The 16,941-nt window shown below is 43.3% G+C and overlaps 2 protein-coding genes across 2 annotated transcripts; one reads left to right on the plus strand and one right to left on the minus strand.

The window, feature by feature from the left end:
- Positions 1-98: 98 nt before the first annotated feature.
- LOC134197122 (uncharacterized) lies at positions 99-11,443 on the minus strand. The gene is made up of 26 exons (XM_062666377.1): positions 11,181-11,443; positions 9,265-10,374; positions 8,567-9,133; positions 8,383-8,509; positions 8,162-8,320; positions 7,986-8,101; positions 7,175-7,924; positions 7,073-7,111; positions 6,868-7,006; positions 6,634-6,801; positions 6,469-6,572; positions 5,843-6,406; positions 5,340-5,784; positions 4,570-4,874; positions 4,483-4,503; positions 3,991-4,364; positions 3,573-3,762; positions 3,370-3,502; positions 3,089-3,300; positions 2,796-3,031; positions 2,354-2,725; positions 2,049-2,289; positions 1,702-1,980; positions 940-1,122; positions 681-871; positions 99-612 (listed from the first exon to the last, which is right to left on the minus strand). The coding sequence occupies exons 1-26, from the start codon at positions 11,239-11,241 to the stop codon at positions 352-354; spliced, it is 7,347 nt and encodes a 2,448-aa protein (XP_062522361.1). The 5' UTR covers positions 11,242-11,443; the 3' UTR covers positions 99-351.
- A 60-nt stretch (positions 11,444-11,503) lies between these two features.
- Positions 11,504-16,920, plus strand: LOC134197682 (uncharacterized). Its single transcript, XM_062667028.1, has 16 exons — positions 11,504-11,684; positions 13,258-13,354; positions 13,414-13,474; positions 13,744-13,864; positions 14,404-14,446; positions 14,532-14,641; positions 14,695-14,801; positions 14,857-14,897; positions 14,954-15,075; positions 15,435-15,519; positions 15,582-15,865; positions 15,935-15,986; positions 16,047-16,175; positions 16,232-16,455; positions 16,519-16,646; positions 16,716-16,920. The coding sequence occupies exons 1-16, from the start codon at positions 11,508-11,510 to the stop codon at positions 16,918-16,920; spliced, it is 1,986 nt and encodes a 661-aa protein (XP_062523012.1). The 5' UTR covers positions 11,504-11,507.
- The last annotated feature ends 21 nt before the right edge of the window (positions 16,921-16,941 follow it).

Genomic DNA, 16,941 nt, shown 5'->3' on the forward strand with positions numbered 1-16,941 from the left:
AAATATAATTATTGATGTTTAAATTTTTATGTTTTGTGATGGAAAGCTGCTTCTGTTGAGAGAGACGAATGCTATTGAGACACTGCTACTAGGTTATCTCATACTTGTATCTGTATACAGTCATCGTACGTCTCTATCGAAGACAACTTGCTCTATATCGATCGACGTTTTATACTCTAGTTGCTATATCACGTACGAACCACTTACCCACTGCCAACCACGCCCAAAAATTGCATGCTGTTTTAGTATACCGATCAAGCAACCTAGAGGAAGAAAAATTTTTCACGAACATTTACTAGATACGTGTATGTAACCCGATCCTGCAACGTGTAGCTTGCTAACCCATCCCCACTACAGATTACTGATCCACTCCATTTCATGAGCTCGCAGTTGATTGTAAGCATGGTAGGAGCCGTCGACGTCTCGTTTCGTCGGCAACGAGGGCATCTCCTTCACCTCGTAATCAGCAATGTATTTCCGGCCATGTTGGGGACAAACTGTAGCCGCCCACTGCAGGATGCTGCTCTCCAACCATGACCTCACTTTATCAACGTTAGGTGACGATGCATAGAATGTTACCTTCGTGACGTTTCGATTATAAGCCATCACAGCCTGTAGAACGATGGACAGCAAGTTTATAATACAAGCACTACGTTTACTAGAGGCTTACAGATGAATACCTTGATAATATTTCTGAGTGAAGACATTTCACTTCTATCTTTTGCCCACACAGTGACGGTTCCTTCTAGGTGCATAGCAAATACTTGTTGCATGATTTGAAACAGAGGGCTCGGATTGTTTGCTGCTGAGTATATTTCTTCCTTAGCACTCTTGCCTTCTTTCAGTGGATACAAAGCTCCTAGTCTTGGAGCTACAATGCAATGCAGTGCATGCTTTTATTTACCATGAGCTCTATGTACACTAGACCAGTCTACTGACCTATCAAAGAGTAGATCTCTGTTTTCTCTATACAGTTTCGTCCTGCCACGATGCATGCCTGCTGTCTTGCGTCGCCGTTTTCTCTCAAGTATATGGCTCCACTGCTTTCAGTAACGCCGAAACTCAGTGGTAACCAGTGGACGAAGTTGTTGCAGTGTTCCGATTTTTTGTTCCAGACATCTCCTGTAAAAAGAAGATCGGATAACAATCAACACAGGTTCTCCCCCGCCCACCCACTGACACCTACTCAACCCACCCACTGACACTTACCTACTCAACCACCCACTGACACTCCACACCCACCCACTGGCACCTACCCAGACGTACCCACCCATTTTTTCACAGATGCACGTGCGCGCACGCACACACACACAGACACACACACAGAGACAGACACAGACACAGACACACGCGCGCGCGCGCGCGCTCACGCACACTATCCATCTATCCATGCATGTTCTGCCTTCACTTGAATAAGTGGTGTAGGGCACATTGTTAGGTCACTTCCTAGGACTCTATTTCTCTCTCAACGTTATCTCTTACTTAACTCTGTTCGGATTTTGATTGCAGAACTTTGTATGATTCTACAACCTTACTGTTTAAAGTTTTGTTGGCATACGGACACGGGGACACACACGGACACGCGCGCGCGCGCGCGCACACACACACACACACACACACACACACACACACACACACACACACACACACACACACACACACACACACACAGCATGTATGAACTTGCTCACACTAGCTTACCTTCAAAATGCTTTCCGCAGTGAGTTTCCATGCAATTGGTCAGTGCATTCTTAACGTCTTCCTTGGGGCGGATAAAATGTCTAGGAGTTAGTTCGTCCCATAAGCTGTCAGCTTGTTCTTTCCGATACTTCGCAGTGTCACGACAAAACTGAGAAAGATCAGACGTAGCTGTAGAACTGTCTGGACCGGAGGCTTGCCATTGGTAATCAGGAGACTGACGCATGGGAGGAAAGATGGTGCAGGAACGCTGTTTGTCGAAGGGTTCTATTCGTCTACTCGCTAGAAATTAACCGTCATTAATTCATCAGGCAAACATACACTTTGTTGTACGTTCTCTATTGACTTACCTCGTTCTATTCCGACAGAAACAAGCTGCTCAAACTCAGAGCTTGTCATGGACGAATCATCAGTTACCCATGACTCTATATCTCCATGACTAACATGATAATACACACTGGACCGGCCCAATTCGATACCAAATCCCAGTCCACTGGTTGTAAAGTCGTGACCGGCGGTCTCAACTACTGCAGAAGCCAACTGTTGTACTGTCGTGCTCGATTTGGAGTCATTCAATTTTATTTCCAACCCCTGCAGAACGAAACACAAGGATTCTTTGTATCTACGGATATGTGGGCACAATGTCTTGCCAAACCTGGCCAAAATGATGAAGTCTGTGTGTCTCACCGACGGTACTCTCCGTTTGGTATCCTCTCACTATAGATATACCTACACCAAACATCTTCTGCATGTACTTATTTACGTCTTCAACGGATTCTACTAATTGGGGATGCAGTCGGAAGTAGCGAGAGGAGTTGACAGGTACAAACTGCTGAAGAGAAAATGTAGTTGTGAGAGGCTGTAGAAGACGGGCGTCGCTGTCGTAAAGACACGTGGGTAGCCAACGAGGATCGGCTTCATCGATGGCGTAGAGAGCTTTGTCTGCGTCGGGAGGAAGAACGCAGAGAAACTGCGCCGATGGAAATGTCTCTACAGTTCCGACACCGTCCGATTTCTTTACAGACACCTAGAGGGAAAACGAAATGTGAGGAATTGAACCCTGACTGATGATGATGTCAGCACACACGAAGACCAACCTGTAAATAGTTGGTTGTGGCGTGTGAGACGTGGTCGAAGCCTGCGCAAATGGCAAGAGCCGAGAGCCGCTGTAAAACGTTGTTGTCGGAAGGTGGGAATGTAGTGGTGTCTTTGATCTCTGTGCTGACAGAGACCCTAGCGGATCGACCCTCGTAATACAGAGAGTCGGCGCTGTGAGAACCATCTGGGAAACGAGAATCGCGCTCGTCCCATGCTTCATGCACAATCAGTTTTCCTTGTGTACACAACATATGAGTGTATATATGCACATAAATGAGAGAATAACTCTTACGTTTTGGCCATTCGCGTTTCACTAACCGAGCGAGCCTCCAGACACGATCTTCTAGTCTCTCACTCATCATTCTGTCTGCACACTTCAGTTGTGTCGATGACCCAGCGATAGACCATCTGCAGTCGACACACGACACACTAGGGACACCACACCATTGTTCAGATCTTTCTTCATTTTCAAACAAAGCTTGATCTCCAGCAAACTGTAAGAGCCTATTTACAATACAAAAGGTAAGTTGTATACCTTTCAACGAAATTGGGATAGTGTTTAAATCAACTCGCCTCGAAAAGTCTTCAGAGAATCGTTCGATGCGAGAATCGATCTTCCCGCATGTTTCGAAGTTTGTCTTTCCCGATGGGTAAACCTGGCCGTGACGTAATTCTTGCTGTGTCTTGCAAGATGGAAGTAGTTCAACTGCATGCACATGAAAAGAGTAACGTTAGGATTGTCAGTGTTTCTAGGGTAACGAAGACTCTCGAGCTACCCTTGTCTTCAATCTCTCGTAATTTAGCTTGCACCCATGCCTTGTAACTGGCGGTCGTCATGGACGCCATGTCCGTGCTCCACGCTGAAAGTTTATCTCTCAGGTCAAGGTGGATGCTGTCAGACATTAATCCCAGCCCTACATCCTTTCCGTGACGTCTAACATCCGGTAGGCAGTTCCTCAAAACTAACTATAATTACAAATATTGGAACGGGTTACAATTATTTAAATATTTGTTTCTACACACACACACACACACACAACACACACACACACACACACACACACACACACACACACACACACACACACAAACACACACACACACACACACACACACACACACACACAAACACACACACACACACACACACACACACACACACACACACACACACACACACACACACACAATTACCTCTGTCATTGCTAGCTCTCGATCATTGGTACGAAACCGAATAACAGCAGCCGTTCCGCTGCTGTATGACGAGCTGTCATTTTTGGATTGCACAGATGTGGACGCAATTCTATAGGCTTTCTTCACAATAACCGGCTCGTTTGCTTTACTGCGTACAGACTGCAGGCAGCGTACCAAGATAGGAGAAAGACGGAAATAATTGCTGGTTGGATCCATAAACTCGCCAAATTGAAAGTTTGTTGCCGCCCGTAATGTTTTCTTGCCAGTACCGTCAAAGAGAAACGTGCCGGAATTGATGGGATCCCTGAATTCTGTTTCGCGGCCAGGAGGTGGAAGGGTGGGTTGTAATTTTACTCCACTGGGAAACTCTACCTCTACAAAAGATTCATCGCGATTTGTGTTTATTTATTTTATTTATTTATTTATGTATTAAATATTATATTACATATTGTTTTTATTCTATTGCCTTTTATGTATGGTATGAACACTTACCAACAGGTGGAACACCTAAGCCTATAACAATGGAAAATATATTAGAAAGGCTCGATTTACAAATTTTGTAATTGAATGTTGACTTACAACAGACAGAATTTGAGACTTCATTACATGGTCCATTGCGTTCGTTTGCGTCGGGACAGTTGGAAGGTTCCATGCACGTTCCTTTCTTTTTGTCTCCTGTGCAGCAAGAGATTCGTGGTGTGGCGCCACCACACTGAGCTCCTAGAGAAAATCCATCAGCAGGTGCCTGTAATAGAGCCTTTTCGGTGTCGCCGTCAAATTGGCCAGTTGGAGTGATGGTTGTCTGGGGGTGGTTAGCTTTCCATAACTCTTGGAAAGCCCTCACTTGAAGTGATGTCAAATTTGCTGCTTTGCTGGTCACGTGCCTGAACAAGGATGTATGTGAAAAACATAAAGGATAAAACGCTCTGTATTGTGTTTATGTATGTATATGTTATGCGCAAAGCCTGGATATGGACAAACCGTGGATTTCTAGTTTTTCGGGTGATTTGAGGGTTAGGGTTAGAGTTAGGGTTAGGGCTATAGGGTTATAGGGTTAGGGTTAGGATTAGGGTTAGGGTTAGGGTTATAGGGTTAGACTTAGGGTTAGGGCTATACGGTTAGGGTTAGGGTTATAGGGTTAGGGTTAGAGTTAGGGTCATGGCTATAGGGCTCTAGGATTACGGGTTAGGGTTATAGGGTTAGGAAGGTTAGGGTTAGGGTTAAGGTATAGTATGCATGGTTTGTATTGGCAATCCATGCATGGATGGTTTGTGTACAGGCAGTCCATGGATTGTACTGGTCAATCTTTGGATTGTCCAAATCTGAGCTTTGTTCACAACTAGACTTACGTGAAGTATGTGTATGGAGAATTAGAACTCTGCCACTCTGAGTCCGGAAGAATTGAGTCCAAGTCTGTTGCTTCTACTACCCGAATAGACATGCCGTCGGAAAACGGCCCGTTTCCCACTTGATTGGAAACTCGCATGTTGCACAAACCCGATTTGGACCATTTCCAGCGAATGTACTGATATGGCAACGGTTCGAGACCTTCGGATACCGTGAATGCTGCAAAAGTGGATGATTGCAGTTGTTGCGTTAGCGAAGAAGCCGCAGCATTGCTGAGATACGGAAAAGCGTTGCTGCTAAAGCAGAGCTTCTCGTGACCAGACATTATCTCCGCCACGTGCGGCAGTTTGCAAGCTAACTGCTGCATGATTTGTACTGACAACGGATAACTAGAAACAATTGAACATCCTTGCTCGCCACGAACAACATCATTGATTGTACGTGTACCTACAATCACAGCTAATGTAGTATATCAGGTCACGTGACACTACCTGTTCTGCTTTACCTTGTCGATTTGAAGATTTCGGTGAATAGTCATTCGTGGATTTTTCACAGGTTTCATCCTCCGCAGATGCCATGGGCGGGATTGTTTGTATATCTGATAAAAATTTAGTTTCGCTGCCGTCTCCCTCATAGCTGTTGTAATGTTTCTTCCAGTAAGCAGCCTGTTTGTCGTCTTCTTTTGGAATGGCTTCTTTCACGTTTGAAAGCAGCAGACGAGCTGCTAATCCACAGTAAATAGGTTTATGGAAGTCAATCATTTTCACGGAATTCCACACAATCGCAAATTTTTTCTTAATGGCGTCGTGTTTTTGTTTCAGGTTTGGATGAGATGCCGTGTCTTTTGTGGCTGTCAGTCCTATAAGATCTATTTGCCATATTCCCACTCCGATGTCTCCCGTACGGAACGTGTTCGGATGTTCTCCAAACTTGCTTTCCACCCACGCAATTTTTCTCAATAAACCATGGTCGTTCGGAAATATGGAGGAAGACTCAATGCGTCTGATGACAGCGTCGACAACTGCCGTCCCTTTCGCTTTTTCTTCGTACACGTTGACTTGTCTAAAACCTTAATAAGAATGATATTTCATCAGATAGAGAAACAAGTCGCTGTGAAAGTAGAGTCTTAACAGGTTTGTGCGGTGTTGCTTGCTTGATCGTCGTTCTTTGCTTTGAGTGTAGCCCAGGTGTCTCCTGTTGAGCTATCTAGCCAACATTCACATTCAAAAGTGTACCTGAACAAAAAGATGCAATGCAATAGCATTCAGTGTAAAGATTTGAGGTGAAAATGCTTGCTTCCGAACACGTAGCGAAGTTAGGTCTTCTACTATGACCTTCTTTAGATACCAACCACTACCGAACAAGCGGCTGTTGTGGCCTATTCGGATGCTCTTTATTTCTCCCAAGTTAACGCTGCTTTTGATTGAATACTTGTTGTTAGACCCTTTTTCAAAGTCGTTTTGCCTTGTAGAAGAGTTTCAATCAATCGGTAGACTAGTACATGTATATAATGTAATGATATAGTCATACCAGATGTGATCAAGTAGAGCAGGATCGCTTGTTCCTCCACTTCCGGTCAGAGAAACATAAATGTCAGCGTCTGTTCCTGCATCTTGTCGATCGCCGGTGTAAATGTCAAGAATGTAGATATATTCTGTGGACGGCACAACTGCAAAGACATACATACATATGTTACACAGTTAATCGTTTACCCGGAAAACGAATCGATAATAACCTTTTGGTGACATAGAGTTACTATTGATGTCTTGTGCACCTAAACACGTTTATAAGTTTACTGCTGTGCGCTATATTACATCCTTGTATTTATATCTATTACAGCAAACTGTTGAGTGATGATTAGCACACTGGTGTTGTGTAGTAATCTTATCTTTCGAGTGGCATTGATTGGGAGCGACACATAAGCCTCGTCTTGTCATTGAGACACAACATGGGACAACGACTGCAGAAAAAGAGCACGAGGGTGTCTGCAGAAAGCCTTTGGCGGGGGCACTTCTTAGTGCCTGTTCAGTTTGAGGTCCATACAGACCGTCTTCAACGACTTTGTCTGTTGGATGATTGACATTCCAAATCTTCTGGAAAGATTGTACGAGAGTCTTTTGGAGATTGTCTGGAGCGGTAGGGAACGTGAACTTTTCTTGATTGGTTCCACTGTGCCATTGAGAGTTGCTTCCTAATATTACCTGCTTGAAGTCGTCATACGATGATACGTCTAGAGCTACCCCCTTCATGTAATCAGACTTTCCCGGCTTATCTTCTATCTCCGAGTGACCGCATCTTGAGTTGGAGCCCCATGCGTACAAGATGTACTGCTCAACAACAGTGCGCAATGCCGACGTTACAACGGCAGAAATATTAGATCCCATTAGAACCGTCTTTAACGCTGCGGCAGCATCCTTATGGAGGTACGGTAGCACATTGTCCGGCATGCATAGCTGCTTGAACGAATGGATCTCAGCAAGGAGACCAGGATGATCACAATGGAGCTGATGCAGAATTTGGGATGAGAGACCTCGGGATGAACTGGTTGAGCATTCACTCAAACCATCTGCTATCATACCAACTGTCACTAGAGAGAGAGAGAGCAAAGTTATCTGTCATGTAAATAAATGTATCTGTATACTTCAAACATTCGTCTTGTTCTTCTGGTCGGTCGTGTGCTCTGCTCAAGGTCAACACTCTTTCTGTTCTACCATCATCTTCATCCACTGCCAGCCATCTATTGCACGGAAACGTGTGTTTATACCTGCAGTGATCAGAAACATATCAAACGTTCTTAGAGTGGTTCACAAGGACATGGACAGACTTGTTTGACCCTTCACTTCTTGTCACCACCACCTTGTCTACGTACCAACCAGGTGAAGTACCTTTGTTGTCATGACTAATAATAAGACGCTTCAAAGTGCCTAATACTTTATTTGTGCGTATACTGACCACACCCACGTCTCCACTACTAAACGAGCCACTAGAAACAAAGACTGTTGGTGTACTAGTATAATCGCCGCTACACGATAGAGGTGCATGTACCTGTTAGGAGAAGAAAAAGTGAACTTCTGTGTATAGTCCCACTCACCTGCCAGAGCGATGCTAACAGAGGCACTCGTCCCACCGAAAGAAACATCGCCAGTGTAAACGCTAACCTCATAAATGGTTTCTATAGTCAAATAAAAAGTAAGTTGGTTATCGGAAAGGATCTAATAGTTCCAGGAACCTTGGACGCCATGTGTGAGAAGATACTGAATGTCTATCTGTCCTGGGTCCCAGTGTTCGTTATCAGGTACATGTTGATGTCCACACCAGCCATTGAAATTGTACCAATCGTGAATTGACATTCGAGTTTTTGAGTTTACGCCCCATGCATCATCTGATTCACGGTAGTCTAAGCTCCTTCTCCTAATGCCCGTACGTGATTCTATCCATCTCATTAGCTCTGCCACTTTATTTTTTAGCGTCGCCGTCATCGATTGAGCGTTTTTAGCTAGCCAGGCTATTTCTATTTGGATGGCGTTTGCACGGTTGGTCTGTGGCACTGGTTTTACTCTTTTCAACGCTCGAGATGCGACGCTGATCGGATAATGTTGATACACTTTTGCTACTGATTGGTCGATATTCACTGTAAAATGTGGCGCAATTCCTTTCTTGCCATAGTACATTGTTGTAGACGGTGTGTAGTTTGGAGCTTCGGTTGTGTGGAGAACTCCGCGAAAAGGTCTTTCAATAAAAGCACCGCCATGTTGATATTCTTGTGGTAGCTTTGTGGCACCGCTCCACCAGTTACCTTTAGTGCAAGCAACACATCGTCAACTACATAATGCACATTATACGCATTGACTTCAGTGCACACATGTATACAGCCCTATGTTTGTGCATACGTTGATATTCATGCAAAGTAAAGTGATAGGAACTTGCCTGGCTTGTCTGGTGAATCAAAGTTCCTTTCTATCCACGACTTGAAGAAAGACATACTGGCGTACGCAGCCGTCCCAGTCGATCCACCGTAGCTAGCAACTCCGAGCAAAAAATACAAACCCTTGTACTGCGCATACAGTGGACTGCCAGTATCGATAGAACCAGAATTCATTCCTTCAGTACATAGGACCGAATCACCGTACACTGCTCCCAAGCCTTCAACAAATGGTTTGCATCTGGCTGGTGCTAACACCGACACACTTGCCTCTAACAACTCTCCTGATGGATTATTGCTTCCCCAGCCAGACAATGTGGCTGCCAGTCCTCCTTGGATGGCGTTACTGTTTTCTCTACCGGGCAGTTGGATAGTCTGGATTGCTAGAGAAAGCGATGCATATTCTCGCAGGTGAATAAGCGCGATGTCATTCTTTCTTGTGACAGAATCATACTGTTCGTGTACGAATAAATCTTCATTACCAAATGGTATTATCTGTAAATCTCGTTCATCAACATTGAGACCCCCCAGTCTGATTGAAAACTCATTTCCAGATTTTAGTTTAACTTGAAGACTGTTGGGAAAACATCGCGCTGCGGTAACAACCCATTCTTTGGAGATTAGGGCAGCGCTACAGAAGTGGCTAGAAGAACCGTCATTTAAGGTGTACGTTAGTTGAACGTGCCATGGCACTAAAGGCGGAGCTGCAGGGTGTCCAACGGATCGCTTTTTTGCGGTATTGGCGGACTTTGTGAAGTATGACACTTTCAAGTTGGCGTTATCACTTCCTGATGTCACTCCCACGTATATCGTCGTTTCTTGGGTGGGAATTGACACGCGTTCGAGTTGACCGAATCGTTCTGAAAAGGGATCCACGTACGAAAACCCGATTGTGTCTTTGTTTTGTGACAGGGTGTCGTGTAATGACGCGGAGACGTACATAACTGGTTCTGTGTTGTTGTCTGAAGTCGTTGAATAGGAGCTCTGTGTAAGAGTTATCTCAATGCTTCTGACTTCTTCTCCACGACTGCCGTCAATTCTAAAGTAGCTTGGATAGCTAGATATAGTCACTGTCTGTCCTGGAGCTACTCGCCGAAAGGTTACTGCATTGATGTCTGAAACATTAGAGAGCCATTGAACAAACTGTGTGTGTGTGTGTGTGTGTGTGTGTGTGTGTGTGTGTGTGTGTGTGTGTGTGTGTGTGTGTGTGCATGTGTGTTTGTGCAGTGGGGTGTGTTTGTATGTGTGTGTGTGTGTATGGGTGGGTGCGTGTGTGGGGTGCGTGTGGGTGCGTGTGTGGGGTGCGTGTGGGTGCGTGCGTGTGCGTGCGTGCGTGTGTGTGTGTATGTGTGTGTGTGTGCTCGCGCTAGAACATGACAGTTACTCAAATATATGATATTTATACTAGGTACAAAGAGGCTAATACTTTGTATATCTAGTAAATTTAGTTATTAGAGCAAGTGCCTATTAAATTTTGTTAGGCAACAATTGAAAAATCCATGCATGGATAGTGCCTATAGTCTACCGTGCAGACTGACAACTGCTAGTAGCGTTTCTTTCGTTCTTTATACATAAAACACATTGGCTAGACACCTACAGCATCTAGTAATCAAATCAGTAGGCAATTTCAAAAGTTTACAAACACAAGAAGAAGGGTGGGGCGTCGCCTTGTTTACAGCTTTCTGACAATTGAAACCGCATTCTCCCAGTTATAGAAACTTCTTTCGTTATGATGCATGCAGAGCTGAATGCTGCGGCAGCAGCTGATTTTATCGCCGAAAATGGCGCGACACGGTGGCTGTGTCGTTTCTCCAGTTTGATATGCATGCAGGATATAGAGAAACGATGAGTCTAGAGTATGGCGCCTCAAAAACAAGTAAATTGGGCCATCGATGTATATCAGCTTAATTAAATGACTTACCCTGGTTTGAAGAGCTCCGAACGAAACACGTAAGCATAAGTACAGGAACCAGAGTCCGCATAGCCGCGGTATAGAGATGAATTTTGATCAGCTCTGCTTCAAATGGAGGCTTGACAGTTGTGAGTTAGGTCACGTGGACGGTCTAGCTATGCGTGAGCTGCTTGCTAGCACGCTGCAGACAGTTTGACGCTGTAAACCGTCCTGCAGGCAAAACGCTTCCTGGATCGCTGGAAGAGTGACGCCGTGTTTTTACGCAAATTGGCACACAGTTTAGATAAACCACGCAATCCTTATTGATTTCAATTGGGGAGCTATGTTGGAGTGATAATGACGGGGACCGCTTGGTTGTTTGCTGCGTCGTTGGCTTGGCTTCTTAGTGTGGCTACGACGCACAGGAACGTTGCACACGTCGAGAAGGAAACGGAAGAGCGAAATGAGCTGACGTACGTCTATCACGCCCGCACGATGGTGATTGGACAGAAAGACTTTGACATTAGTGCAAGAGTAAGTACTCTCGGTGTTACATTGCAGCTGCTAGACGTGTAGAACAAAAAGTTAGCTCGAAAAAATTATTTATAACTTAATCGCACTGTTTGTGTCAGTGACGTCATATACGTCCCCAAGGACGCGTTCCCTGAATCTCAATTAGCGTCGCTGTTTTGTTTACATCTTATGCCAGCTTGTTGCAGTTTGGAAATCTAGTCGACTGCTGCATGCTTCAGATTCAGTGACTTTCATCGCGGTTTTTGTTGTACGTTAGCTAGTGTTGCGAACGCTTTTATAGTGGAGAGTCAAAGTTTGTGCTACTAGTTAGGAAATAGGACTTGCATGCTTTATTCGTTTGCAAGCTCTTGGGAGGAAATCGTGTTTCATTGCTTCCCTTCTGTTGCATTTATACGGGAACGTGTATAGTTCGCCAAAGTTTGCGTCATTACAAATGTAATTAGCAAGTCTTTTGAACATGCTAGAGAGACTGATAGGCGTAGGCGGGCCAATAGTTTGGAGCTCTGGTTTGGAGTCTATCGTTCCCTTACAACTTTCTTGCGTTTGTACACACGAGGACTGAACTGCAATAGGGTTTTCTAGTAGTTCTCACCGACACGTCTTGCCGTTCTTTACTTATATACTAATCAACTGCGCACATGAGATATGAGCTAGATGGCTTTCTGACCCTTCCGAGTTCTACAGGAATCTCATGCCTGCATGTAGCCCTACAGAGATAGGAAAATGTTGAAAAGCAAAGGTTGAACTGCGCATCTTATGAGAGTGTTTTGTTCCAAATGCAACCCAGTAATAGATAGAAATGGTGTCAACCTGCTGTGTCCTCTAGGCTGGGCTGCGCGAGTGTTCCAAACAAAGTAAGGCGTAAGATCAGGTCTTTTGTTGAAGTCAAAAAGTACCTTACAAACTAAAACAAAATAGTCTAACTATCCACAGTGACCGCTAAAACGCTATACATGTATTGCTTTAGAGCTGCTCCGCGGCAAGCTCTAACATGCTAAAGCAATATATTTTCGTACACACGAGTCATTAGGAACTATGGGTTGCTTTTCAAGACAGAGCTCTAATTAGCAGGGGTGGCAGTTGTGACGTTGTGAATGTGAAGCGCCTTTATCAGGCGGATCACTTTTGATAGATTGGCGTTTGTTAATGGCATGACCCAAGTGGCAATTGCTTCCTTTCAAAATTGCCCATCCGCTACAGTGATGAATTGAATTTGGTGAGGACTCATTAAGTTAAGACCTGGCGCTCACGTGGTGGTGATCAGAAAGAGGTCATTGCAAAAATCACCCCTCTTGTGTGTGTGTGTGTGTGTGTGTGTGTGTGTGTGTGTGTGTGTGTGTGTGTGTGTGTGTGTGTGTGTGTGTGTGCGCGCGCTACTGAGTGATGATATCATTAAACTTGAAATATGACAAAAATGTCTCCTTTTTATCCATGAAAATTTGACACCAAATGATGGGTTTGGCAGCTCTCTAGCTACTTTTTGTGGAGATGTATTTTTTACCAGACAAGAGCCAATCTGCTTGGATATATTTGCTTGTCGAGATGTTGCTTCATGAAATGCTGTGATTTGCAGTTTCGAGTTCTCTGTATGGGTTTGCAAGCAAAGACTGGTTTTCGATTATGTGAACTCATTGTAGATGCTGTTCGATTGACCTCTAAGGATTCACCACGTATGTTAGAGTTGTTGTCTTTACTCTGTTTAGTACTGGTATTTTTGTCTATTTGCCAGAGCCACCAGTCAGCTATCCTGGAGAAACATCCAGCAACTCAACTGTTGATTTTTCTGGAAGGTTTGATGTGCCAGTAATTTGTAGTAGCTTCTTAAATAGCAGTATATAAAAATAGAAGGCTTTTTCTACATGGCAAACGCGATCTAGATGTTGATAACTTTTGCATTATGTTAATTGCAGTGTATGATTGTTTGCATGCATTGTGTTGTTTCCTTAACATCATTATTATACGGGTAGTTTCTTAAAATGATTAACAGGTTTAATAGTGTAATGTATTGTAGAGAGCTGATGTAATTGATTAACTGAGAGGATTTGTGTTTATGTGCTAGATTTTTCTTTAAGCAGTTAATGTCAGGAGAGGTGCTTAATGTGTATCATGACAAACATGAAGACCACCATGTAACTGTTATGAAGAGGGCTTTCATAGCCATAATATCTGGTCACATGAAGGTAAATAACAAAATAATGGTTATTGAACAGTTTCATCTTGTCATTGTGTGTCAGCACTTTGATATTAGTTACTGTACCATTTTGTTGTGGTTTTACTTATACCAAAACCTTTCCCAAACACTTAAAATGTTAACTCAGTTTTGTTTATTGAGATAGTATGCAGTGTTCTAGATAGGAGAATGTACCAGCATAAAAGTGATGAGGTGTCAGTAATTTTATGGTTATGTTTTACCTTCAGTTTGTTTCTTTGTTTGCTTGTTTGTTTGCTTGTTTGTTAACAGCATGCATGACTCCTGACGCTATGCACAGATGTTTATGAAATGTTCGTCAGGGGTAATTAAGTAACCCTTGGCCCAATTAACCTAGAGGGGTGATTTCATTTAGAGATGATCGTGATACTATAGACACAGAGTTCTATTGGTTGACCTTCACAAAGTGTGTTTGACAACGCCACTGCAGTCATGCACTTCAGTTTTCACTCGCACACACTGATAATATTCCCATGTTAAATGTTAATGGCGTGTGATTATGCTTGACAGACTGATGCTAGAAGCTATGAAGTTGAAGAAGTTGACAATCACGGTACAGTTTGTAAATTTCTTTTACATACTTTACTATGTACATGCCGGGTCAGACAGAGCTAATTGATATTGTTGCCTGATTGCAGGAAAGCATGTGTCTACGTACAAAGTAGAGCCTGGTAAAGATAACATGTTGATTTATGCCAAGAAAAAGCAGCCAACACTTCATAAATCATACGATTCTACCTATCAAAAGGTCAAGTAGTAATATTTGTAATTAGGACTGTCATTTATTAAGTATTGTTGTAGGTTATGCATGTAAACAAGGAGAAACATGTGCATTATGCAGCTCAAAATGAATCATTTGAGATGCTCAAACATAATGCACCAAGTCCTGTCATATCAGAGAACATCAAGTGTGTCGATTGTAATTCCATGTGTTTGAATTGCTAATGGATGATGTGCCTATAGGAGCTATGTCAAACCCGTCGAAGATGGTAAAGAGTCGGGAGGTAACTGATTGTCGTGTAAGATTGGATGTAATGGATTGTAATACAGTCTGTGCTAGAAATGCAGCATATTTATGCTGCCAGCAATTCAAGTGTCAGGCTTGTTCAAGTGAAGACGGTCAAATTCGAACTGGATTATCGTATTTTGAAACGGTTAGAGAGACAAAGTATAGTCGCACAGGTATGTAAAGTACATACTATGATATCACTAATGGCTGCTTTGTGGTGTGTGTGTGTGTGTGTGTGTGTGTGTGTGTGTGTGTGTGTGTGTGTGTGTGTGTGTGTGTGTGTGTGTGTGTGTGTGTGTGTAGGGCTTGCACTTATGTGTTGTGGCAAGAAGGTGGTTGTAATAACCAATATATGGCAACACAATAGCAAGTCAAACCAACAGCAATTTTGATTGATAGAAACGATTGGTGAATATCTATTGCTATTTCATAGTAGCAGTGGTTGCATGCAGAGATTGTACCGCATGGATTCTCTACCACAACACTCACTGCTAAACTAATATTAGTTATATATAGTATATTGTTGATTTAGATCAAGAAGGAGTACATACCCCCTGAGAACTATGAAGAGACCATAGAAGAATCTGTAGACTGTATGACACAACATAGATCGCCTAGTGCGTTTGCCTTGCTACATGCTAACAGGTTAATACAAATAACGTGCGTACGTTGCTTTCAGATTCTTCTGAATTCCAGTCTTGTTATGGTCGTCTGATGGATACTCTTCGCCAGTTGCCTGATGATCAGCTTGAATTGTTTGCTACTCGATACTTGGCGCCATCTTTAGTGGCAAAAGAGTCCCTCGAAGCTAAATCTATAGTTGATGCTCTTCAAGCTCTAGCCATCAGCAGACAGAAGGCACAGGATCTTTTGGTTAAGTACGTGTTTCGCGCTTCCACGGTTGATAAAGAGCTTATCATGAGCGCACTTCATGTGTGTTTTACGGTAAAAGTACCATCTCAAGTGAGGAAAGCTAACCATGGATATTGTGAGTTGATTTAGCTAAAGTGCTATGTATTGCAATTGCAATAGGGCCTCATTCGTGCTATTCATGATCTTGCTTTTAATGACAGCTACTTGCCTGGTAACACATTTGAAGTTTGATGCTGTATATATAGATCGAGTCTTTGGTTTGATATTTTAGATGTTATGAATGATGGTGATATCGAACAGAGAGTGATACTGGCATATGGAGCTCTTGCAAGGTCATTGAAAAACGTGGATTCTGCCATGGCAGATAGCATTGCTCATCAACTTGAAATGGCTGCTAACAGTAAAGTAGTGTTATGCTTGTAGCATTTATGTGGTTGTGAGCCTGTGTCGTTGCAGATACTCCTCCTACTATTGAAAGGACAATACGTTCTGTTCACAGCTCACTGGTTGAAGATCATTGGCATGAGTCGCACTACCGCAAAATGATTTATCTTCACAGCCTGGGCAATGCAGGCATGGAACGTTCCAAGTCTCTACTTGTTGCACATCTTGATGACAATACACCAAGCATTTGGAAACGGGCAGCTGCAACAGCACTTGGCCAATACAGTTGTCAAGAAGTCTGTATTGATTGTTGTTTGCAACCACTAAACGTTTGGATTTCGTATTGCATTATTTTCTAGTCAGCAAACGTACTATTGAGAACTCTGTCTGAAGAAGAGGAAGAGAGTGTGTGGGATGAAGCTTTGTTGGCGTATCAACGTCATCCTCGATGGAACAACAATTCTCTGGCCGAATGTCTGGAAGACAGGTATACATGATCGATACATTAGAATGTCATTGAGACAAGTTAGTCTGAAGTGTCATTGTTTGATTACAGACTAAGATCTGATCGCAAATTCAAACGTCGTAGTGTTGCTGATTTTTTGAAGAAATTGAACTTTAAACTAGAATTGCCCGGAATTGACTGGGGAAAGAAAGTGGGCTCTAATTCTTTGGGAGCTTCATTTGGAATTCGCCTGAAGAACAAGATGGAGCTGAAAACTGGTCATATACTTGTTGTCTATATCTATTTAGAACTCTAACATATAGTGCATTGAAATTTT

This window comes from Corticium candelabrum, chromosome 22 (genome assembly GCF_963422355.1).
Source record: "Corticium candelabrum chromosome 22, ooCorCand1.1, whole genome shotgun sequence".
NCBI lineage: Eukaryota > Metazoa > Porifera > Homoscleromorpha > Homosclerophorida > Plakinidae > Corticium > Corticium candelabrum.